The sequence below is a fragment of the Lampris incognitus genome, chromosome 21 (assembly GCF_029633865.1).
Source record: "Lampris incognitus isolate fLamInc1 chromosome 21, fLamInc1.hap2, whole genome shotgun sequence".
Taxonomy (NCBI): domain Eukaryota; kingdom Metazoa; phylum Chordata; class Actinopteri; order Lampriformes; family Lampridae; genus Lampris; species Lampris incognitus.
This window is the reverse complement of record NC_079231.1, coordinates 11,988,765-12,014,842: the sequence shown is the minus strand read 5'-3', so window position 1 is coordinate 12,014,842 and position 26,078 is coordinate 11,988,765. Positions and strand designations below refer to the sequence as shown.

The following is a 26,078-nucleotide window of genomic DNA, read 5'->3' as shown; positions in this document are numbered from 1 at the left end:
TTGTGTACTACTACTACTACTACTACTACTACTTTCGGCTGCTCCCGTTAGGGTCGCCACAGCGGATCATCCATTTTCATCTCTTCCTGTCCTTTGCATCTTCCTCCGTCATACCAGCCACCTGCATGTCCTCCCTCACCACATCCATAAACCTCCTCTTTGGCCTTCCTCTTCTCCTCTTCCCTGGCAGCTCCATATTCAGCGTCCTTCTCCCAATATACCCAGCATCTCTCCTCCACACATGTCCAAACTATGTCAATCTTGCCTCTCTTGCTTTGTCTCCAAACCGTCCAACCTGAGCTGTCCCTCTAATATACTCATTCCTAATCCTGTCCTTCTTCATCCTTCTTGTTTATAACACAAAAGTAAAAACATTAAGACAACCTATGTGGGCCTTTGAATAGAATAGCAAACATGGTCGTAATTAACTGACAGTTTGACTGTATGGTGAACACGACTTTTGCTGGTATTTAACTTTTGATTTTTAGCTTACACGTAGATTGTCTTCTGTGTGCGTGCATGGGTGTGTGTGCGTGTGTGTGTGTATGTGTGTGTGTGTGTGTGTGTGTGTGCTCCCGGTCAGCCTGCACAGAGCTGGTGACCCCGGCATTAGATCGAAAACCAAACAGCTTTGTAGCAGCAAGTATCACTACTCCACCTCAGGCCTTCTGGACCAAACACGCCCAGACTGAGGTCATAGAGGTCAGATATGATGTGTCACACACACACACACACACACACACACACACACACACACACACACACACACACACACACACACACACACACACACTTGTATCTCATGTTTCATGGCAAGTTTTAGAAGAGTTTCAAAATAAGATGTCTGCTTTAAAAAAAAAACAAGCATATTAAATGGAACGGTATTACACATTTTTGGTATCGTCAGTTCAGGGTTAACAAGATAATCTATGTAGTGTTGACAAATGCATGGCTTCCTCCCCCCATAATGGATATGTTGACATTTTCATTTTGCAGATTCGCTTTTCCGTTTGTGGGGCATTTGATGAATTTAATTATTCAGCGTTCTCCTTCTTCCCTTGCTTCCAGGGAACCAGTAACCCCATCTTCCTCAGCAGTATTGCCTTCTTCCAGGAGTCCAGCATCAACCAGCAGACGCAGGTCAAACTGGCCGTCTACGATGTGAAGGACCGCTCCCAAGGCACGGTACGACCCACTCCCATATGTGTTACTACAGTGATGTCTCACCAGCAAATTTAAAGACCGCTACTAGACTCAGCTTAACAGTGGTGTCTTATGGGACAACTGAACACAAGCATCACACGTTTCAACAAGTCCATTTAACCCAGTTATTTGAACCATGTATTTGGAAGTGAAAACCAAAGTGCAAGTTAAGGTTATTACCTGAAATGTCCAATATGATCAATGGTGGATGATGTTGCTAATCTACTTCCTGGTTCACCCTGCAGGAAGTAGCAGCCTATACTTACCGTAGGTAGTAGTAACAACCATAAACTAGCCAGGCAGCACCATAGAGAAGTCATAGATAATGGACAGTCATGGACACAGTCTGACTGACACACTAGGGGGGTTCCAGCAGCTTTTTTCTTGCAGTTGCAGGTTAGAGAGACCAGAAACATACGGCGGTTCTGATAGACTGGCTCCTCCAGTGTAGAGGAGCGATGGCTTTTACAGTGAATTTGAAAATTGCATATCATATAATTACAATTCACAGGATTGTATAATTTCCATTCACAACAGTGAGACAGACTTACCGGCTCCAGCAGACTGATTGAAATAAGGCAAATGCATTAACATATGAGTGTAGGGTTTGGTCTGGAGCGTAGGCTGGTGTTTCTTTGCATAAACGAGTAGTTAGCATTTATAAGGGCAATCTTCCGGGAAGTCATTTTCAAGAGAAAGATAACTCAATTTGGCTCAAATCGGGTTGGCACCCATCTCGAGAGGTTTGGTGCCTTCCTGTCTGAAGGTAAACTCTTGATTTATAATGAGACTGAGAAAAATTACTTAAATTGAAAATCATCTTGCAGAGACATGAAACTTGCTTGAGCTAGATAATCCATGACATTAAACATTTAGTCCTTTTGTTTTTTTGTTAAAGTTACATCATCGTTGTAGGGTAATGCAAGTGAAATTCTGGGAAATCTGAAATTCGTCCGTGTCCCTGCAGGTTGATTTTCATACCCTGCTGAAATGAATGGAAATCAGTGGCTGCCTGGAAGATAGGAAAAACTCATACAATCAAACTATCTAAAACACTACGGTATGCATTGAAAAGTGGTTGCATACAATGTAAAGTATGTGCGAGTTGCAGGAAATGGAAACACAAACACAGCAGGATGGTCCTTAAAGAGGGCAGTGAAAGGATTTATCACGTTATTTGGTAGGTGTGTTGTAGGTTTTATTGTGGTAAAGTGTGTTGCTGGTGAGTGTTGGAGAGTTTTAGAAAAGCATAACTTCTTGTTGAGCATTGTGGAGGTGTTGATGGAGGATGATTCAGCCAATCATCAGTAATGGGAGGAGAGAACGGAACGTGGTAAACATCTGCTCTCTTCCACCTCACTTTCCATTCCTGTCAGGTTTCCTTGGAGGCAGCAGTTAAAGAGAAATTTATTGATCCTTCAAGTGTTTTTCTGAATCTCTCCTGCTCTGTCTCTCTCTTTCTCCCTCCTCTGTCTGTCTCTCTGTCCAGATGTATATGCTGGGCTCAGCGCTGTTTCCTGTTAAGGAGCTCTTGCAAAACAAGAATCACAGGTTACACCTAGAACTGAGGTAAAGCTCTCTCTCTCTCTGTCTGTCTCTCTCTTTGTCTGTCTGTCTCTCTCTCTCTCTCTCTCTTGTTCTGTGTCTCTCTTGCTTTAACTCACTCACACACCTTACACTCACTTGGGGTATGATCACTGGTCTATGGCTACACACACACGACTGCGTACACACACATACACACACACAAGGGATGACGACCATCCTAACTTTCCTCTCCGTTGTCACAAAAGGTAACTCCTGAACTTCTTCTCTTCTAACTTTGATTTGCTTTTTGCAATTTCCTCTTAAATAGACGATAGTCTCCTTGGTTTTTTTGTTTTTGTTTTTTTCTTAATTGTCACTGATGATTATTTTTCTTGAATCATCTTTTAACGGTTTGACATCCTGGATCATAACATGCTGTCTCAAAGAAATTTCAGATTAAAGTCTAGTTTACAAAGGATGATGTACTGAGTCTTTAAAAAGTACTCACCCTGTTTGGATATTTCAAATTTTGGACCACGAGTAATTTCACTTGGATGTTTTTGTGCCACCGATCAACAGCAAAAACACACGATAAAGTCAAAGTAGGAAAGAGAAGTAGAGAAGTGTAGTAAGTGAGAAAAAACAAGCAATCTCTTAGCTGGGAATGATAATGTGACAAGTTTTTCTCTTCTAAATAGATTTTCCACTTGTGGACATTTATATGGAGAGCCCTGGAAATCTGTCGCCTGTTCTCTAATTAAACTTCGATCTTTGTGTGCGCTCTTCTCCTGGTTTTGCTTTGGCTGGACAGATCGGCGGAGAACGAGGGCGTGGGGAACATCAGCATAGCGGCGTGGCAGATGGAGGAGAAGCGAGACCAGAGAACGGCGGTGACGCGTCTTCCGGACACCATCAACGGGCGGGTAAGAGGCCAAGATGCATTAATAAGATGCTAATTGACAAGTGTCCTATTGCTCACTTATTAATCTATAGTACCCTCTCTTTACCACTCCATGAATTGCTTGATAAAATTTAAAAATTGGCAGGACGAGTGACAATAAGTGGCGAATAGCGACTCTGGGGTGTGGAACCAGGTGAATACGGTGGCATCCTATTGCATTACCACTGCCGCCTTTGCTGTTCACAATTCTTCCATATTGTAAACAATATTGTAAACCTTTCCAGGCCCCATTATTATCTTTTCTTTTTTTTCTTTTTTTTGGATTTCCCCGCCCCCTGTTTTTCTCCCCAGTTGTAACTGGGCAATTACCCTATTTTCCGAACTGTCCCGGTCACTGCTCCACCCCTTGTAAGATGGCGCTCAACAGTCCGGGTGCGCATGGCTTTTGTGGTCAGCGTAGTAGCTTTCGTTTAGTCCACTACAGGAGAAACTTGATGTTCTCTGCAGTTACGGGGGAAAACATATGTGCATATATCAGCATCGGCAATCAGCCAAAATGAGATGGAAAATATCGGCATATCGGATATCGGCAAAAACCCAGTATCGTGCGTCCCTATCTCTAAAAGACCTGTCATCACATTTTGTAAAAGCCGGTCCTCATCTTTGAGCGAGGAAGGTGGAACTCTAATTTCATTTTTGTCTTGAGTGTGCATTTCAACTACCCATTCAAATTAAAGAGTGCATGTGATCTGAAGCAGTGGTTCTCAATCAGGTCCTCAGGTTTTCTCTTCTAGCAGCTAGTTAATTACAATAATGTGTTGTTCCAGGTGTCAGATCTCCTTGACTAGGCTGAATAACTGGAACAACAGGTGAATGTAATGAACTAAAACCAGCAGCACTGGTGGTACCTGAGGACCGACCACGTGCACCCTTTAATATGAACGGGTAGTTGAAAAACACAAAACACTCTTGTGTCCTCCAGACGGTGTTGTCCGTTGATGAGAGCCTGACTGAGTCCATGGGAGTGAGGACGAAGTACGCCTCGCTGTGCAAAGACACGCTGCTACGCTCAGGTATGATGAAGGCTCAACTGGGGTCATCCTCTGTCATACTAAGGCATCATGTTGTTTGTTGATTATGTTAGGTTCAAGTGGCTGCTTAGCATGGATGTTATGTACTTGGCAGTTTTGCACAAATGCCCTTTTGAGTTATTATAAGAAGTGGCGCTGCTCTCTCCCTGTGGTGCTGTGAAATGCTATATTACATGCATGTTGGTGTCTGCTGGTCTTAACAGGGACGGTGATTGTCTCTGGTAGGTTTTTAATCCTGACGGCACAACAAAAATCCATTTGGGAAAATTAAGGGTTTGGTTGATTAATTGGTCACACTATGTTATGCTGCACATCCCAAACATAATTTAATTTGACTTGGCTGCACATGATGGACTGCTGATCATTTCTGTGGACACCCATTCATCCATCTATCTATCATCCATCCATCTATCTGTCATCTATCTATCTATCTATCTATCTATCTATCTATCTATCTATCTATCTATCTATCTATCTATCTATCTATCTATCTATCTATCATCCATCAATCTATCCATACAAGCAATCTTTTATGCTTCCTCTCTCTCTTTCTCTCCTTCTCTTCCCTATTTGTTCTTTCTCTCTCTCTCTCCATAAATCCCTGTTGGCGGGTCGCTCAGACAGTACCTGTTATTTTCCAGAAGGAGAGGGTATTGATTGTTGTTCTGGGTCTCTGGGCTGTGAGGGAGAAGGGTCAGTTTACCTCAATAAATGATGGCTGATCCAGAAATAACCTGCATGTAAGGCGATACGAGAGTAAAATCACCTCATCCTCCATCTGATTTGTGCTCAGGAAAGGTTGAATGCCTTGAAATATCTGGACCCAACACAACGTCCCCTATTATGTTCAGATAGAGTTGTCCCATCAGACCCAAACCTTCACCTCTTTTTGCATTTGGTTTTTACAAGTAACATGTTACGTCTGGTCAGCACATTATGTTCATAATTTTAGTGTCACGTTCATGTCTTTAAGATTCTCCTATCTGCCATATTTTAAGAAACCTGTTTTTGTATCAGGCAGCACCGTGGCACAGTGGTTAGTGTGGTTGCCTCGCAGGAAGAGGGTCCTGGGTTCGAACCCTGGGGTAGTCCAACCTTGGGGGTCATCCTGGGTTGTCCTCTGTGTGGAGTTTGCATGTTCTCTCCATGTCTGCGTGGGTTTCCTCCGGGTGCTTCGGTTTCCTCCCACAGTCCAAAGACATGTAGGTCAGGTGAAGCAGCCATACTAAATTGTCCCTAGGTGTGAATGTGTGTGTGTGTGTGTGTGTGTGTGTGTGTGTGTGTGTGTGTGTGGGTGGGTGGGTGGGTGGGTGGGTGTGTGTGTGGGCTGGCCCTGTGATGTTCTGGCGGCCTGTCCAGGGTGTCTCCCCGCCTGCCATCCAATGACTGCTGGGATAGGCTCCTGCATCCCCGTGACCCCGATTGGGATAAGCGGTTTGGAATGTTCAGTTGGTTCACAAATAAGGTCTAGTCTGAATAAAACTAAACTAAAACGAGTTGAGCTAAACTAAGCCTAGCCAGTCATGATCATCTAAATTGAGGTGAAATCAGGTAAACTGACATAAACTGACTTTGGTGTACTTTAGTGGATTAATCAGTGAACCAGAGCATGACTGAAGCTAAACTTACGAACTCTTCTTCTAACGGCAGTGTTCGGAGGCACCATGTCCAGAATGTACCGCTTCCCCACAATGGATGGCAATCACCTGCGAGTCCTAGAACAGATGGCTGAAAGCGTCCTGTCTCTAAACATCCCCCGACAGTTTGTTAAACTGTTGCTGGAGGAGGATGCTGCCAGGTACACACACACACACACACACACACACACACACACACACACACACACACACACACACACACACACACACACACACACAGAGTTAAAGCTAAACTCCTACTAGAGATTTAATGTGTTTGTATACTCGCTGGTATATTTAAGATGATATCTATTACACAAATCTCCAAATCATGAACTCTTTTGCAGTGTTTGAATAGTTGGTGTCTGGTAGGACAAATGACAGGGTACATAGTGTACTTAGTGAAGAGGAAGTGACGGTGTTGTGTCTAACCAGCAGTTACGACAGAACAAGCTGGTGGAAGACCTTCACCAACACATAGTACTACATCAATAAGTACAACTCAGGTTCCACCAGGCTTTATGGTTGGTTTCTGACACAACAGCCCTGCTGACTCTCATTCCTCTGGAATGGAGCTCAAACAGCAATCTAATACTTTAATCAAAGTATAATTAAGTGTTTAAGCTTCTTTTAGACTGAAAATCTTGGGATTTTCTGGGGTTTCACATCCATTGATTGTTGATGAAGCCCATTTTCACAATCACACATCAAATCCAGGGATTTCTTAGGCCTTTTTTGCATCACAACCCCTCCTCCTAATGTTCACCTTCACAACATCACATCATTGTTTACACCGAGTTTGAAAAAATGGCTCTGGACTGGATTATGTTGTGTTTATGCAGTGTCAGGTACATCAAAGAACAGGTTTCCAACCTGCACGGCAAATGAACGACATACAAAGTCAGAAAAATTGCGTTGGAAAGTTTGAGAAAATTTCGATGGCTAAGTTGTGACATAAATTTGACCTTTCACCTTTCAAGAACGTGGCAGAAGATAGTAAAAAAAAACCAGTTACTGCATTAAAAAGCGTGTAAGCTCTTTGTGCTCTCTTCATTATCCAGCAAAAGCTGATAAAAGCTTTGTGGAATTCTTCTAAATGCAAATAGTAGCCACAGCAACATTAGCTTTTGGACCAGCACCATCATGTTTTCTACTCTCGACCAGCTACACATGAACGCTGACCAAGTCGGAACAGCTGAGCCCAAAACATCACCAGTTGGTGAAGTTGGATATTCCGAGTTCCTGAAGACCACGATGTGAACATTGTTCAGATGTGTTGCTTTTTCATACCTGACCAGTATTCACACATGTTGCTGTGTCGTAGTAGCAGTAACAGTGCTGTGAAATATACACACACACACACATTCATTCACACAGACGCCTTTCTGTCTCTCTTTCAGGGTGTGTGAACTAGAGGAGCTGGGTGAGCTATCGCCCTGCTGGGAGAATTTACGGCGACAGATAGTGTCCCAGTACCAGACCATCATACTCACCTACCAGGAAACGTTGTCTGACCTCACCAACTACAGAGGTCAGTAAAATAAAGCATTATTATTGTTACTTCAAACCAAAGACAAGACTGCCCATCCATATCGCTCACCAACCCATAACCATGACACACTACTGCAAATTCCTCACCATTTATATCAGCAATAACTTAAAAAATCAAGACCAACGCCATCATCGAAAAGGCTCAACAACGACTTCCTGAGGCAACTAGGGAAGAACAGGGTCAATGGTACTTGTCCAATTTTACACTGGCATCATCCAAAGCATCCTCACATCGTCCTTTACAGTCTGGTATGGAACCACAGACCGCATCACCAAAACCAAGCTGCAACGGAGAGTGAAAAAGGCCTCCAAAATCTTAGGATGTGACCTTCCCTGCCATACCCTCCCTAGATGTGTGGCAATAAAGTTTCTTGAGTCTTGTATTTACTGGCGTATTAAGCTGTCCTGTCTTAAATGTCTAGTGAGACCAACTGGTTGAATTTTTCAACTTTAATTTCAAATTTTATGTTAAGTTAGTTTGCACATGCAAGGGATTTGTGTTGGGGAGATGCTCAATATAAAGATGACACAATCACGACGCCTTCAAGTAGAGAAACTAGGTCTGTTAAACTAGTCCTGTGTGAGAGAGAATGTATGTACCTGAGATGTGAAACTATCTAAATATTCAATTTGCCAATCAAGTTAAAAATACAAACCAAACCAGAGTAGCACGTCGTGGTTGTCTACTTCTGTTCCGCCATCTTGTAACACCTTTTTAAACCGATTCATTCATTTTTATTTTAGTTTACTCTTTTCTTTCTTTAGCTATCCATCTTTCTTGTCTTTTTAACCATATCTCTCTATACGACTGTGTCGACTCCCTCTTTCCTGCCCTGTCTTCGTCTTGCTCTCTCTCACTCTCCCTCTTCCTCTTCCTCTCAGGTCCTTCTTTTAAGGCCAGTAACCTGAAAGCTGACAGGAAGCTGGAGTTCATGCCGACCAACCTGCACATCCAGAGGATGAGGGTGCAAGATGAGCTCTGCTTCAGTGAGACACACACACACACACACACACACACACACACACACACACACACGCACACACACTTCAGCTTGCCGGTTTTTCTGTACTAAGAGGTTTGCTACTGGCAGTCTTCCAGACATTTTCCAAACCTCAGCTTATATACATGGTACAAGCTTATTATATACATTTTAATATAATGTAATAGATGTTTTACATTAGTGTTTCCCTTTTGCTGAGTTAGACTACTGTTGCTGTACGATTATACAGAGACAGAATGGACTTTGAACCCTGTGCATGTACGCACAGTTATGTAAAACAAGTGGTTGCAAATATTTGAGCATTCAAATGTTTCAGTCATCACCGACGTCTCTCTCTCTTACTCTCTCTTGCTCTCTCTAGATCATACGTATGATGTCATAACTATTGGCGCCCCGGCGGCTCATTGCCAGGGTTTTAAAAACAGCGGCCTGAGGAAACTCATTCAGAAGTTTGAAGAGGCCAAGAAACAGTAAGTTTCAATTCAAACAGGTTTGGATGGCCAGAGAAGTCGTTCAGGAAAAAAAAAGAAAGAAAAAAAAGAAGTCTAAATGGCCATGAGAGGTCAGAAATGACAAAGCTACACTGAAGTACACCTGCACATGTCCAGGCCAAGGCCTTTTACCGAAGTGCGCTTTCAGCTGTATGAGTGACCACATTGTAGTGATGAGGTGTGGCAGACATTACTGCACAGATGTCATCAATGAGAATTATTCCACATTAAAGGATTGTTCTTAACTGCCTCAAAACTGAAGGCCAGTTACATTAATGTGCTAATCGGTGCAAATGCCTTGACACAAGTAATAATAATAAAATAATAATGATAATAATTAATAGATGATGAGGATAATAATAATAATGATAATAATAGTATTAACATTGATAGCTTATTGAGAGATCAGAGGTCATCTACGGTATAGCTTGTAGGATTTCAATCTCTTGCTCAAGGACACTTACACAGAAGAGAAAGGGAGCGGGATCTGAACCTACACCCTGTGGTATTAGGATGGTCTTTATATTTAATGTGTCGCCCCATTGCCCTGAAATATTTAGCTTTCAGAAGGCTCTTGGTGACTTTACGAACCAGTACTGATGGTTTAAACTAAAAGATAACCAACATTAAATGGATTCATTTGGTGTTCGCTGGTGTTCATTGCTTCACTCATCATGTGAATGCGAATGTTCAAACACCACATGCTAATTTTTCCATTTCCTTGTTTAACGTTGGCTTTTCTGTTGAGATTCTAGTTTCAACTGCTAATTTTGGCTGAATGGAAATTATTTTGTATAAACAATTTGCCAGTCTTTATTTGATGCTCTTGTAGCCATTCTCAAACAAATGTGATGCATTGTTTCTTTAAAATATGACATTGATTTTCAATTTGGTTTTCTGACTTTTTCATCTTTTTATTTTTGTATTATTTTCCTGATCAGCATATATGAGGAGGGATGGTGAGTTGTTGCAATGTTGTTCTTGTTTTTGTTTGTTGGCTTCATCTGTTAAGTATGCTTTCTGTAGACTAGCAGTTCATCTGGTTCACCCAGACACGTGAATATAAACCCCATCAACTCCAGCCGCTGTAGTTTAGAGCGAAACCAGTAAGATCCAACACACACCAGTCCCAAGTGTGCATTCATCTGCAACTGGCCAAGCGTGTCACGTGACTCGTTTTGCCTTGTTGAGAAATGTCAACATTTCCTCACATTCATTACCTGTGTTTGCCATCATGTGGTTAACCAGCAGTAGGAAGCCGCAGCAGGTGTTCAATATTCATATGCTGTGACTTTTTTGGCTGTGGTCCAATTTTTGATAATTGGTTTCTGCAGAAGATATACTGACGTCACCTTTAACCTCTCACCCTGATACCCCAACACGCACTTAACCCACCCCCAATACAAATGGTTAATAAGGTTTGACTGCCCCTGTCTTGGCTGCTGTCCATGTAAGTTAGGCACTTTGAGCACTTTTGTTTACTGCAGGTCAGATAGTTTTATTTGATAACATGCAACTCACATGGATATTGATAAAGGCCAATATCATCTCAAACTTCAGCAAATACAAATCTATAAAACAGTCAGCAACAATTCCCAGCATGCATTGCTGGAATCAGCCATGCACATGCACACCGTGCACTACAGGACAGACAAGACAATATTACAGTGGCTTAAACATGAAAATTAGACAGCAGATAAGTTTCTTTATTTTGATTTGATTGCCCTGTGATGGCCTGGCGGCCTGTCCAGGGTGTCTCCCCGCCTGCCGCCCAATGACTGCTGGGATAGGCTCCAGCATCCCCACGACCCTAAGAGCAGAATAAGCGGTTCGGATAATGGATGGATGGATGTGTCTTACAACCAACTTTTAACTGGCGTTTGTTCATTGATGCTCAATTGATATGTCTCATTTTACAGTGTACAATTAAAAAAAAGACTGACAGTTTTGGGTGTCCGGGTGGCATGGCGGTCTATTCCGTTGCCTACCATTACGAGGCTTGCCGGTTTGAATCCTCATTTTACCTCCGGCTTGGTCGGCGTCCTTACAGACACAGTTGGCCATGTCTGCAGGTGGGAAGCCAGATGTGGGTATGTGTCCTGGTCGCTGCACTAGCGCCTCCTCTGGTCGATCGGGGGTGCCTGTTCAGGGGGGAGGGGGAACTGGGGGGAATAGCGTGATCCTCCCACACAGTACGTCTCCCTGGTGAAACTCCTCACTGTCAGGTGAAAAGAAGTGGCTGGCTACTCCACTGGTATGGGAGGAGGCATGTGGTAGTCTGGAGCAGTGACCAGGACGGCTCGGAAGAGTGGGGTAATTGACCGGATACAATTGGGAGAAAAAGGGGGGGGGGAATTATGTAAAATTAAAAAGACTTGACAGTTTTAACAATAATTATTGCTTCTTGACAAGTAATATCGTGCGACAAGGTCCAAGTGTTGTCCAGTGAAATAGAAATCCAGTGTGGACACATGGATCTCATTTAAACATGACCGTCTCGTCTCAGGAAGCTAGCTCAAACACACCTGTGTCCCTCCTACCTGAAAGTATACCTATGTCCCCGGTTTCATGGTGTCTGGCCCCAGAAGAGAGTTGGTTTATGTTCATAAGTAATGACAGGATGTTTGAAACTGTCCCAGTAACCAGTGAGTGGTGTTCCTGTGTAACGGTATGCATCAGGTCAGCCGCCTGTTTTACATGTAGTGTTTCCTGACTCAGTTAAGGATTGCCAGACACAGACAGGCATGTGCATGATGGTGTTTGTGGAAGCTGTGCATAAAATTTGACAGAGGCACGGATGCTGTTTTGTAAAGGAATACAACGACATTTTGAATTGCAGTTTTTATTCATGACTTAACTTGCACCGAGATGAACAGCAGTTGAGATATTTCATTTTGCATAAGTGCCATTACTCCCCTGTGATGGCCTGGCGGCCTGTCCAGGGTGTCTCCCCACCTGCTGTCCAATGCCTGCTGGGAAAAGCTCCAACATTCCTGCAACCCTGAGAGCAGCATAAGCGGTTTGGATAATGGATGGATAAGTGCCGTTACCGCAACAGTTTTTAAATGGCATTCGACAAGTTCCCCACAAAGCAAAATAAGACTGAAATTTACAATGTCTTTGTATCTCCTTAAGATTTGACTTGTGTGTCTCATTTGCCCTCCATTGCCTTTATGCATCCACTTTCTGTTTTACTGGCTAGTTTCTGTACATGATGTGAGCAATTAATGTCTACTCAGTTCAGCAGTATTTATGGGGCAATTCGAAAATGGAAGTGCAACAGTTTGGGAGGAAAAGTGGTTTTTGTTTAGGTGGAGGCTGCTAAAGACACAGAGGTCAAAGGTCAGCTGTCGCAACAACATGGGTCATATGTGAACCTAGAGACCTGGTGGATAACACGGTGTACTGTGACTGTGTCCTGCAGCAGCGCTCTGTCCAGCTCCCAGTCCATTGTCTACGTGCCGCAGGACATCGTCCGTGCCAAAGAGATCATCGCTCACATCAACACACTGAAGACGCAGGTCAGCTACTACGGTGAGAGACTCTCCAGAGCCGCCAAGGAGCGGTCCGCCAATGGGCTGGAGCGCACCCTGGCCATTCTGGCTGATAAGGTGAGGAATATGGACTAGAATATAATAATAGTAATATCAATAAGAATAATAAGTAGAAAGTACATATCCAAGTGAAAATATGTGGGCTAGCAGAAGGTGTAAGTATGACATCATTAGCCAAAGATTCTGTAATGTGTTTTTGGTAACACTTTAGTATGGGGAACATAAAAAAACTTAATTACTAGTGAATTAGTAATGCTCAAGATGTCACTTTAGTATGGGGAACATATTCTAAGTAACAAAAACTTAATTTAGAGTAATTTAACACTATTAACACTTGTAGTTTTGTGTGTTGTTATGTAAGAACAGACCATATTCATTAAGTGTTAGTAAGGGAGAATAACTCTTCTTGTGGTACTACCACCTTATAAAGTCCATACTAAGCAAAGCATATTGAGATGGTACTACTAATAAGCAATGATTCTGAGGTTATAAAGGGAAAACTCATAGTTAATGGCTTACTGGTTGTATAATAAGGCCATGCAGAATAAGGCATTAATGACTACGTAATAACGACCAATTAAGAGCCAATATGTTGCGAATTTGCATGCTAATAAGCACCTAATTAATGGTGACTACGTTCCCCATACTAAAGTGTTACCGTGTTTTCTACTAAGAGATTTTACTGTTTTTAAACTTAAATGTGTAAAATAGTTTTAATCACAAAAACTCAAATGCAGCGCTTTATCTCCTAATATAGTCAAGTCAGTTTTATTTGGATGGCCCAATATCACAAATTACAAATTTACCTCAGGGGGCTTTACAGCAGCACAACATCCTGCCCTTAGACCAGCGGTCGGGAACCTATGGCTCTTCCGGTGACAGCATATGGCTCCCAGACAATTTTGAGTTGAAAAAAAAAATCAGTTTGGAACTGATTTTAAAATACTTGTGATATTTCTTAATAATACTGTGTCATTTTAAAGTAAACAGAAATTAGTTTTGAAGATAAATTTCACGGGTCACAGGTCACCCGTGGGTCGGGTCGGGAACCAATGGCTCGGGAGCATGTCCGGGTTATTGTAAAGGTGAAGAAATCAATTTTATCAGATAGCCAGCTAGTTTATCCGCTTCAACCCTTGTAACGGAAAAGATGGCGAAAAGAAAAAAAGACGATGATTACCGTGCATTCCAGGCTGCGTGCACAGAGGAATTTGCATTTGTGGAGAGAGCAGGATCTGCGGTATGTCTAATATGCAATGATAAAATTGCATCGATGAAACGGTCAAATATAAAGCGGCACTTCGATACGCCATGCAGCACCAGAAGTCGCATTAAAAGTAAGACATATTTAATTTATTATACGTTAAAAATACTATATGGCTCTCAATGAAATATATTTAGAAATATTTGGCTTTTATGGCTCTCCCAGTCAAAAAGGTTCCTGACCCCTGCCTTAGACCCTCACATCAGATAAGGAACAACTCCCTAAAAAACCTTTAACAGGGAGAAAAAATGGGTAGAAACCTCAGGGAGAGCACCGGAGGAGGATCTCTCTCCCAAGATGCACAACGTGCAATGATGTTGTGTTTACACAGTTTACACAATGCAACATTGAAAGAGGATAATGGGGGTGTCCTGGTAGCGTAGTGGTTTATTCTATTGCCTACCATTACGGGGATCGCTAGTTCGAATCTCCATGTTACCTCCGGCTCGGTCAGGCGTACCTACAGACACAATTGGCCGTGTCTGCAGGTGGGAAGCCGGATGTGGGTATGTGTTCTGGTCGCTGCACTACCGCCTCCTCTGGTTGGTCTGGGCGCCTGTTTGGGGGGGGGGACTGGGGGGAATAGCGTGATCCTCCCACGTGCTACGTCCCCCTGGTGAAACTCCTCACTGTCAGGTGAAAAGAAGTGGCTGGCGACTCCACATGTATCGGAGGAGACATGTGGTAGTCTGCAGCCCTCCCCGGATCAGCAAAGGGGGTTGAGCAGAGACGGGGACAGCTCGGAAGAGTGGGGTAATTGGCCAAGTACAGTTGAGGAGAAAAAGGGGGAAAAAAAGAAAGAGGATAACAGAATTATAATGGAATTATAAAATATATGAAGAATATGGTGGGGAGGATGCCAAGCTGTGTCCAGATGCCACCGGAACAGCCTAGGACCTGAGCCACGTCACCACCATGTAGACAAAGAAAAAAAACCCACACACATTAGTCCCACATCTGAGTGAGAGAAGGATTTAGCTTGAAAGTGAAGTTTGTGTCTTGAGACATGGAGTACATACTGTAATTATCAAAGTATGCATTAAGTAAGATAAAGATATATGACTGCTAGCTTGCAGCTATTATCATTGCTATAATAGCTGTGGTGATAGTATTATTGACGATATCAATTATATAATATATAATATGGCTTATTTTGATGACTATATTCAAATATTTTAAGATTTGCATAATTTATGATATATCTATAATATGATAAATGTATACCTAATTTATAACATAATTGATCTAAACAGGACATTATAATGTTTAACGGTATTAGTAGTATAAGTAGGTCAGTATACGATTTAATTATAAGTATGATTTATTAGTGAGTAGCTGAAAGTAGTTGTAGTATACTGTATTTGTAGTATAGTTTAGCATATTTGGTTCATCTGCTTCAAACTGACATGAAGTTTCCCTTGGAAAAGTAAAGTGACACTGTCGACATAATATATACACCGTTAACACGTTATCATCGTCAGTGGATGGCTTATGTCTGTGTTGTCTGTCTGTGTCTCTGGAAGACTCGGCAGCTGGTGACAGTGTGTGACTGTAAGCTCCTGGCGTCGGCCATTCAGGCTCTTAATGCGGCGCGGCCGGAGTACATCGCCTCTAAGGTGTCGCCCTCTGCTGATGCAGAACAAGTAGTCCTCCGCAACGACCAGGACACGCTGCTCGCCAAGTGGAGCGGACGCAACAGTCGGAGTTCCCTGCATGCCGACTGGCACGAAGAGGAGTGGGTGAGTTGTAGTCGCATGGTTAACTGGTTAGTCCACCATTACATCAGGTTTGATGGCAAACTTGTCAAAACCAAATTGCTCACCCTGGTTTTTGAGATCAGATTAAATAAGATAAATCTAATTTATCCATGCGGGAAATGAAGTGGTCACAGCATCCATGACCAAGTCAACAGGAGCAAAGAAGACAAAGTTGATAAGAATTAAATATTTTCCAAGAGCAAATTACATCATATCGGAGCCAGTAGTATCCGGGTAGTCTGCTCCGTTGCCTATCAACATGGGGATCGCCTGTTTGAATCCCTGTGTTACCTCCGGCTTGGTCAGGTGTCCCTACAGGCACAGTTGGCCGTGTCTGCGGGTGGGAAGCCAGATGTGGGTATGTGTCCTGGTCGCCGCACTAGCGCCTCCTCTGGTTGGTTGCGGCACCTGTTTGGGGGGGGCGCTGGGGGGAATAGTGTGATCCTCCCACGAGCCACGTCCCCCTGGTGAAACTCCTCACTGTCAGGTGAAAAGAAGTGTGTGTGTATCGGGGAGGCATGTGGTAGTCTGCAGCCCTCCCCGGACCGGCAGGGGGGGGGGGTGGAGCAGAGACCGGAACGCTCGGAAGACTGGGGCAGTTGGACGGGTAAAATTGGGGAGAAAAAGGAAGGGAAAGCCAAAAAAAAAGTATGAAGTACACTGACAGTATGGACAAGTTGTGCAGAAAATATAGTACATGATGTTAAAGGCACAACATATGTAATATATGAATGATATACTAATGTACATTGGAAGCAGTAATAAGGCAGTAGTACTACAGCATGTAACAGTAATGACTTGACATGCATTTGTTTCCTACTTGGTATCTGCACATTTTACTTTTTCTTCTTTTTTAAAGGGGGATAGTGAACATTACATAACAATGTCCCAGGAAAAGATTCAAATAAGATGTTATAGTTTTGTTTGCAGTTCTGGCTCCTCTAAATCTTTCAGTTTTGTCATCTATGTACCTCTCCTCTGTTCACTTCTTTTTCTCTTCTCCTCCCCTACGCTTTCATTCCTCTACGATGCATTTCTCCTCGTCTGCTGGTTTAAAGAGTGCTATCGTCAAACTGTTTTAAAGACATCTAATGGTGTTGCTTTGTACCAAGTCTAATTTTATGACTGTTTAAAAAAGAAGTTTAACAGCTTGTTCTGATTATTGTTTCAGCCTGAAATGATAATAATAATAATAATAATAAACGTCTGGTTCTCCCCTCCTTCTTCCCTCCCTCCCTCCTTCCTTCCAGGAGAAGGTTTGGTTGAATGTGGACAAGTCTCTGGAGTGCATCATCCAACGTGTGGACAAGCTGCTGCAGAAGGAGCGACGTCCCAGCGACGGCAGTCTGGACAGTTCCCACTCCAGCCAGCAGGGCGGTGCCACCAAGAAAGGTAATACAATGTTTTTAAATACAACGATGAAAGTAGCAAGTCTTTCTTTATCCCTGTTTCTTTTTTATATTGTGGAATTATTTTTGGACGACAGGCTTTTTATTGTAGTGACTATGAAGTGTTTTCAGAAGGTCACCCTTATTGTGTGTTTGTGTGTATTGATTCAGCAGTAAGGAATGTGACAACTTTAACAAATGTAAGCAGACAAACTGTCTGGGGGATAAAAACAGCATTCCTAAGGAAAAATTACCCATTTTGCATTGATTTCTTTTGTCACTTATGTGTTTTTGCTTATTGACCGAATCAAAGAAAAATTCAATAAATTGATGGGGTTAAATTCAGTAACATGAATGATTTGACACAAAATACATTTATAAACAGGACAACTTATTCTTTAATTGAATTTTTAAACTAAAATGAAAAGAAAAACTAGCAGTCAATAAATGAAACTGACCCAGATGTGTGAATGATGCTGTGATATGTGGTTATAAAAAGGGAATGGAAAAACACGAGCCTTTTGGATCAACCCAGGAATTACCCAGGAACCTTCATCACCACTACCATCATCATCATCACCATCACTTTCCCCACCTTCCTCATCCTCCACGCCAGCCCTTTGCTCCGAACGCCCTCCCAGCCCCGACCAAGACACCTGTAGGTCTCTTCTTCTCCTCTATTCTCTTTTCCTCTTTACACATCTCTTCCCCTCTCCATTTCCTTCATATCCTCCATTCCAGACTGCCTCTTCCTCTCTTTTCTCCTCTTCATTCCTTTCCATTATTCTTTTCTTTCTCTCTTTTCTCTTCAGTTATGTTTCTTTCATTTTCTTGCTGTTTCCTCCATCTTTTCTTTTTTTTTTTTTGGCTGGACCAGCCAGCAGGTCAGCCGTACAATCACAATGTTGCTGACTGACTGACTGACTGACTGACTGACTGACTGACTGACTAACGAATGACTGATGACTGACTGACTGAGTGATCAGTTTGACACGATTGGGCCGCTTGGATCAGGTGACCAACAACATCACTGAAGTTACACGATTGGTTGGCCGACCAGTGACGTCACTGGTAAACATGGCAGTGGGAGTTTCCCCGTTGGCCGTTGTGCTTTCAAACGAGTCGACGCAACACTTCCAGCTCCACATTTATCACACGCTAACATGCTATGTATTGCTGCTCGTGGACACTACTGAAATGGTCAGAACAAAATATTCTGCTGCTCTTTGCACACCTGGCCCCACTCGGTAACAGTCCAGCATGGAGCAGAGTAGGAGAGAAACCAGCTGTCCGTGTGCCGAGAGACACGAGGGGGAGTGCAGAGTTAAAGCCCACGAATAACAGTCAGTCAGACAAAACACCCAATACTGACCGAGTCTGAGAAAAACCCAACATCCACAGATAGAAAGAGATGGGAGAGGAGGGGGAGTTAACAGATAAGACATCCACAGATAGAAAGAGATGGGAGAGGAGGGGGAGTTAACAGATAAGACATCCACAGATAGAAAGAGATGAGAGGGGAGGGGGAGTTGACAGATAAGACATCCACAGATAGAAAGAGATGAGAGGGGAGGGGGAGTTGACAGATAAGACATCCACAGATAGAAAGAGATGAGAGGGGAGGGGGAGTCGACAGATAAGACATCCACAGATAGAAAGAGATGAGAGGGGAGGGGGAGTCGACAGATAAGACATCCACAGATAGAAAGAGATGAGAGGGGAGGGGGAGTCGACAGATAAGACATCCACAGATAGAAAGAGATGAGAGGGGAGGGGGAGTCGACAGATAAGACATCCACAGATAGAAAGAGATGAGAGGGGAGGGGGAGTCGACAGATAAGACATCCACAGATAGAAAGAGATGAGAGGGGAGGGGGAGTCAACAGATAAGACATCCACAGATAGAAAGAGATGAGAGGGGAGGGGGAGTCGACAGATAAGACATCCACAGATAGAAAGAGATGAGAGGGGAGGGGGAGTTAACAGATAAGACATCCACAGATAGAAAGAGATGAGAGGGGAGGGGGAGTTAACAGAGAAGACATCCACAGATAGAAAGAGATGAGAGGGGAGGGGGAGTTAACAGATAAGACATCCACAGATAGAAAGAGATGAGAGGGGAGGGGGAGTTAACAGAGAAGACATCCACAGATAGAAAGAGATGAGAGGGGAGGGGGAGTTAACAGAGAAGACATCCACAGATAGAAAGAGATGAGAGGGGAGGGGGAGTTAACAGATAAGACATCCACAGATAGAAAGAGATGAGAGGGGAGGGGGAGTTAACAGAGAAGACATCCACAGATAGAAAGAGATGAGAGGGGAGGGGGAGTTAACAGAGAAGACATCCACAGATAGAAAGAGATGAGAGGGGAGGGGGAGTTAACAGAGAAGACATCCACAGATAGAGATGAGAGGGGAGGGGGAGTTAACAGATAAGACATCCACAGATAGAAAGAGATGAGAGGGGAGGGGGAGTTAACAGATAATTAGAATATTTATGATTACCATTAAATTAATTTTCTTTCAAATCAAACATCCTGAGATATGTGTGGAAAATATTGATCTTGCAACTGCATTTATGTCCTTTTTTTTACTGGAACATCGCTTAACCATGTGATGTGATGTGCTGCTTCAGTACACTTTAACAACACATACTACTGGGACCACTACACAAAACTGCAGATGACCATTTAATATCCAGGAATTCACATCATAGACACTACCACTACCCCTGTAACACACTCCACAAGTTCACACATTGAGCCTACACGGTCCAGACATGAACTAGTCTTTGACCTGGTCTTGCGTTACAGTTTGAGTTGTTGGCTGCCATCACAAGCCACCGTTCTTCTCTTTGCCGTGTGAGATCACTTCCCCTTCATACCTGTAGGTTTTCTAAAACATGTCCTCCTGTCCAGTCTACAACGTTTAATATTGAACGTTTTCACTTTTTGTTCTTTTGATATTTTCACCCCCTCTGCTGATCCGGGGAGGGCTGCAGACTACCACATGTCTCCTCCCATACATGTGGAGTCACCAGCTGCTTGTTTTCACCTGACAGTGAGGAGTTTCGCCAGGGGGATGTAGTGTGTGGGAGGATCATGCTATTCCCCCCAGTTCCCCCCTTCCCCCCGAACAGGCACCCCAACCAACCAGCGGAGGCGTGAGTGCTGCAACCAGGACACATACCCACATCTGGCTTCCTACCTGCAGACATGGCCGATTGTGTCTGTAGGGACGCTTGACCAAGGTGGAGGGAACACGAGGATTCGAATCAGTGATCCTTGTGTCAGTAGGGAATGGAATAGACCGCCATGCTACCCGGATGCCCTTATATTTGCACTTTAACAAAATCTTTATTGTCGTCTTGTCGAGCTGTGGCTCTGACCAGGAAGATGGAAAACGGCGTTGTTCCTGCTCTATGAGAGCACATGCAGTTCATTTATCCCCGTCTTGAGTTTTCACATTGGAATGAAAGAGAACTGCACCCTGTCCCTCTGTGACTTAACACTTCAATTTCTGTAACAAACGAAGTTGTTAATATTCCTCCTTTTTCACATGTGTAGTAAAATCCAGCCGGCAGGCGACTCTTCGGCCTTGGTAGTGTTGTTGCTTTGCTAGCACCGGTGTTGGCTCTCACATGTAGTGTAAAAGCAGCCATCCTGTACTCCGTGTGACGTGTGTGCTTACTGTGATTGTACTTGGCCTGGGTCAACGTTCTGTCAGGTCACCTCCATTGGAAAACCTGCAGAAGATGGACAGCTTCCTTATTTGAGATAGTTTCACTAGAGGGGGGATGACTGGCTGCCGGTTACGTGTTGCATTCTCTGGGAGATGGGTTGGAGGAACTCGGCTAACATCACACATTTTTTGTACTACATAACAAAATTTTTGTACATTGATGGGTCATTGAATTTGTAAAGTGTTGCGGCTCAGTCAGTCAATCCCAGAGCTGTCCGTCATGTTTTCTGATTGGAGGCTAGAGCTTTGACCCCCATCTGTAGTGTGTGTGTGTGTGTGTGTGTGTGTATGTGTATATATGTGTGTTGTGTTTTTGCCATCATGTGGCTTACAGCGCCCCCTAACCATGCATGTCACACCTCCAACCCCTATTCCAGATGGAAGCCCTGCCGCTGAGGAGGCGTACCCAGGTAAGAGCTGTCGTCCCTCCCCATGCTTCTCTCTCTCGCCCTCTCCCTCTCTTTCTCTCACCCTCTCTCACCCTTTCTCTCACCCTCTTTCTCGCCCTCTCTCGCTCTCTCTTCCTCTCGTCCTCGCGCTCTTTCGCCCCCCCACCTTCTCCCTCTCTCTCTCTGTCTCTCTCCCTCACCCTCTCTCTTTCTCTCTCGCCCTCTCTATCTCACGCTCTCTCTCTTTCTCCCTCTCTCTGTCTCTCTCTCCCTCTCTCTCACTCTCTTTCTCTCTCCGTCTCTCTCTCACCCTCTGTCTGTCTCTCTGTCTCTCTCTGGGATGTTGGTTCTAGGGGGTGTTGGGGTTGTTGTTTTTTTATTTTGCATTCTTGAGTGTGTAGTTTTCACATCACAACACTCATGACAGTGACAGGGAGAAACATGTTGCAGTGTTTGGTGTTCCTCATCCAAACAGAACCATCCTGTCACCCGTTTGTAGTGTGGAGTTTTACTGTTGGTTTGTTTTCAGTTGGGGAATATCAAGCTCTTTATCTCTCTCTTTCTCTTTCTCGTTCTCTTTGCTTGCCTTAAATAGCCCTGAGCCAAGTGCTTCTGCTTTCACGTGGCTTAAAAGCTAAATAAAATCTCTGTGTCATTTTTCTGTCTGCTGTCACGAGTTCAATATCTGCACGGTAACACACATGTCAGAGTGTTGGTGCAGTTTTGTTGGTTTGACTTCAGAGCCTCGGTCAATAGTCTGTCACCGATCCAGGAAACATTTAAAGACCAGGTGGAAGGACTTTATGCATCACTGTCACTAAATGTGTGCGTTTGTATATCTCTGAATATCAGATTATTATTTAAGTGAAAATATATCTGACAACTTCTTATCAATTTGTTTTATTTGTGTCTGTGTGGGTCTGCTGGTTTATGTGCCATGTGCATGTCTTGTCGACATTGTTGTCTATGTATTTGGCTTGTCTATATGTGTGTGCACATCTCTGTGTGTTTTTGTCTCAGGCGAGTGGAGCGAGGCGCTGTACCCTCTCCTCACCACGCTGACGGACTGTGTGGCGATGATGAGCGACAAAGCGAAGATGTCCATGGTCTTCCTGTTGATGCAGGACAGTGCCCCCACCATCGCCATGGACCTGTCGCTGCAGTACCGCCGAGACGTTGTCTTCTGCCAGACGGTCCATATGCATGCTCATACACATCTCTATGAGCACACACTTCATGCACTTCATCACAAGCAATCACACACGTCATCACGAGCATGCACACTCAAACACAGCTGCAGCCATGCACACGCAAACACAGCTGAAACACTTGTATGTATGTATGTATGTATGTATTTATTTATTTATGTATTTATTTTTATTTTTGGATTCCGCCCCCCCCTTTCTCCCCCAATTGTACTTGGCCAATTACCCCACTCTTCTGAGCTGTCCCGGTCGCTGCTCCACCCCCTCTGCTGATCTGCGGAGGGCTGCAGACTACCACATGCCTCCTCCGATACATGTGGAGTCACCAGCTGCTTCTTTTCACCTGACAGTGAGGAGTTTCACCAGGGGGACGTAGTGCGTGGGAGGGTCATGCTATTCCTCCCAGTTCTCCCTCGCCCTCGAACTGGCGCCCCGACCGACCAGAGGAGGCACTAGTGCAGCAACCAGGACACATACCCACATCTGGCTTCCCACCTGCAGACACGGCCAATTGTTTTCTGTAGGGATGCCCGACCAAGCCGGAGGTAACACGGGGATTTGAACCAACGATCCCTGTGTTGGTAGGCAATGGAATAGACTGCTACACTACCCGGACGCCCCCTTATAGTTACATATAGTGTTTATGGTTACAACAAAAAAAGATTAGCATGGACTTTTTTTACTCACACACTTACTTTCATACACTTGTATCCGTACACACAGAAATGCTTACAGACACATACTATAAATACATACACATACTGTACGCACACACTGTACATACACACATATACTGTACATACACACACAAACTGTATGCACAAACTGTACATGCACACACATACTGTACGCACACACATACTGTACATAAACATATACTGTACATACACATACTGTACACACACACAAACTGTACACACACATACTGTACATACACACATACTGTACACTCACACATACTGTACACACACATACTTTACATACACACATACTGTACACTCACACATACTGTACACACACATATACTGTACATACACACCCATACTGTACATACACATACAAACATACTGTATACACACATACTGTACATACACACACATACTGTATGCACACATATACTGTACATGTGCACACATACTGTATGCACACATATACTGTACATACACACACATACTGTACGCATACATATACTGTACATATACAAACATGCTTTCTCACACACCATACCTAGAGTGTAGATAGATTAGAGGTATTTTGGCAATAATCCTAACTATCAGAAATTCTGTTTTGTTTTCTGCACTGCTTTTAAACATTTGAGACAAGTCCATGTTTGTATCCAGGTTAGTCAGCGTCACAGCCAGCATACTCAGAAAGAACTCTGAGGCCTGTGGTTTTGTCAGTGTCATGCTTCCCTCCTAAGGTGTGAAACAAAGGTTGCTTATCTGTTTTGTTTTTTTTTCTCTTATAGAAGTCATCTATACACAGTAATAAAACATGTACTCTCTTACACTTCAGTACACACATTTAAATGCACAGTAGTCCTCACACGTGGATGCACAACAATACACAAAAATGCATTCACTTATGTAATTTCATAAGCAGACTGCCTCACAGTGACCAAATATAAAACCAGATGTTTATGTGACTTGTGCGCACCAGCACATATGCCATGCAGACAGGAAGACAGCCATGAATCTGGCTGTTTGACTGGATCAGTTAAGCCAGTTGTGTTACTCCATGCTAGCTAATGAGCTGTCCGCTCTGCACACATGGGTCAGTGCTTGCATGGAAACTTGCTTGGTTATTTGAGGGAAATAAAGGCGTTTACGTGACGTTGGTGTGTGTGTTGTCACAGCTCACTGCGCTGATATGTGGCTTCATCATCAAGCTGAGGAACTGTCTGCGTGACGATGGATTCCTCCGACAGCTCTACACCATCGGCCTGCTGGCACAGTTCGAGTCCCTGCTCAGCACTTACGGTACACACTTCCGCAAATAAGTATGGACAAACACAGCCATGCAAACATGAGAAAAACACACACACACACACACACACACACACACACACACACACACACACACACACACACACACACACTTACATAAAATACATGGCACACACACACATTTATAGTCCCTTCCGGTGTCAGTGGTGCAGCAGAAATAATTTTTGGCAAGCAATAAGATTTTGTGGTGGGCAGCACTGTGACGCAGTGGTTAGCATGGTCGCCTCACAGCAAGAAGGTCCTGTGTTTGAGCCCCGGGGTAGTCCAATCTTGGGGGTCGTCCTCTGTGTGGAGTTTGCATCTTCTCCCAGTGTCTGCGTGGGTTTCCTCCAGTTTCCTCCCATAGTCCAAAGACATGTAGGTCAGGTGAATCGGCCGTACTAAATTGTCCCTAGGTGTGACGGTGTGTGTGTGTGGGTGTGGGTGTGGGCGGGCCCTGTGATGGGCTGGCGGCCTGTCCAGTGTGTCTCCCCGCCTGCTGCCCAATGACTGCTGGGATAGGCTCCAGCATCCCTGCGACTTTGAGAGCAGGATAAGCGGTTTGGATTATGGATGGATGGATGGAAGATTTGGTGGTTTGCTAAAATATATCCTGTTAAATGCAACACAACAAAGACCTTCTAAAGAAATAGGACTGAGTCAGCTGAACAAGACTAAATAAAATTACAAATCCAGAATGATTAACTTGATATGATATCAAGGAATAATTTGCAATGGTTTTAATGAATGTGTGTGTGTGTTTGTGTGTGTTTGTGTGTGTGTTTTCAGGGGAGGAACTTGGGATGTTAGAGGACATGAGTGTTGGCATCATGGACTTACGCAACGTCACATTTAAGGTAGGAGGATGTGACGTCACAACATTCACCATGTTCATGTTGACTGTATGTTCATTAATTTACTTATTTATAATTAATGTACCTGTGAGATATTTTGGCAAACACTAAAGACAAAACCAAGCAGGCTCTGCAGCAAAATGATTATGAGAATGTTATTAATGATTTTTAACAGCACTGGTAATGAACAGTTGTTTGTACTTCAACAGTTATCAGAACTTTTTGTAATGGATCTTTATAGGATGTCTTACGGGTAAAACATAAAAAGTTTTGTTCATATTTGTTCGTTCTTTGTTGTCTCAGGAACAGAACATGGTATGCTACGAAGGTTAATATTCAAAAGAGACATCAGGGGCATCCGCGTAGCGTGGCGGTCTATTCTGTTGCCTACCGACATGGGGATCGCCATTTCGAATCCCCGTGTTACCTCCGGCTTGGTCGGGCGTCCCTACAGACACAGTTGGCCGTGTCTGTGGGTGGGAAGCCGGATGTGGGTATGTGTCCTGGTCACTGCACTAGCGCCTCCTCTGGTCAGTCGG

The 26,078-nt window shown here is 43.7% G+C and overlaps 1 protein-coding gene across 5 annotated transcripts in view; it reads left to right on the top strand.

Annotated features, from left to right (window-relative positions):
* LOC130131835 (inositol polyphosphate-4-phosphatase type I A-like) overlaps positions 1-26,078 on the top strand; it is a 78,524-nt gene that overhangs the window by 35,370 nt on the left and 17,076 nt on the right. For 2 of the 5 annotated variants that reach the window (XM_056301614.1, XM_056301613.1), the window contains exons 5-22: positions 584-702; positions 1,069-1,185; positions 2,693-2,772; positions 3,542-3,653; positions 4,614-4,704; positions 6,082-6,156; positions 6,373-6,520; positions 7,760-7,890; positions 8,793-8,897; positions 9,273-9,381; positions 12,827-13,013; positions 15,744-15,959; positions 17,228-17,369; positions 17,865-18,023; positions 21,484-21,516; positions 22,516-22,688; positions 24,556-24,679; positions 25,475-25,542. In XM_056301614.1, the coding sequence (XP_056157589.1) occupies positions 584-702; positions 1,069-1,185; positions 2,693-2,772; positions 3,542-3,653; positions 4,614-4,704; positions 6,082-6,156; positions 6,373-6,520; positions 7,760-7,890; positions 8,793-8,897; positions 9,273-9,381; positions 12,827-13,013; positions 15,744-15,959; positions 17,228-17,369; positions 17,865-18,023; positions 21,484-21,516; positions 22,516-22,688; positions 24,556-24,679; positions 25,475-25,542 (2,189 nt within the window). The remainder of the gene's footprint in view (positions 1-583; positions 703-1,068; positions 1,186-2,692; positions 2,773-3,541; positions 3,654-4,613; positions 4,705-6,081; positions 6,157-6,372; positions 6,521-7,759; positions 7,891-8,792; positions 8,898-9,272; positions 9,382-12,826; positions 13,014-15,743; positions 15,960-17,227; positions 17,370-17,864; positions 18,024-21,483; positions 21,517-22,515; positions 22,689-24,555; positions 24,680-25,474; positions 25,543-26,078) is intronic. The other 3 variants (XM_056301615.1, XM_056301616.1, XM_056301617.1) reach the window with 3 other exon arrangements.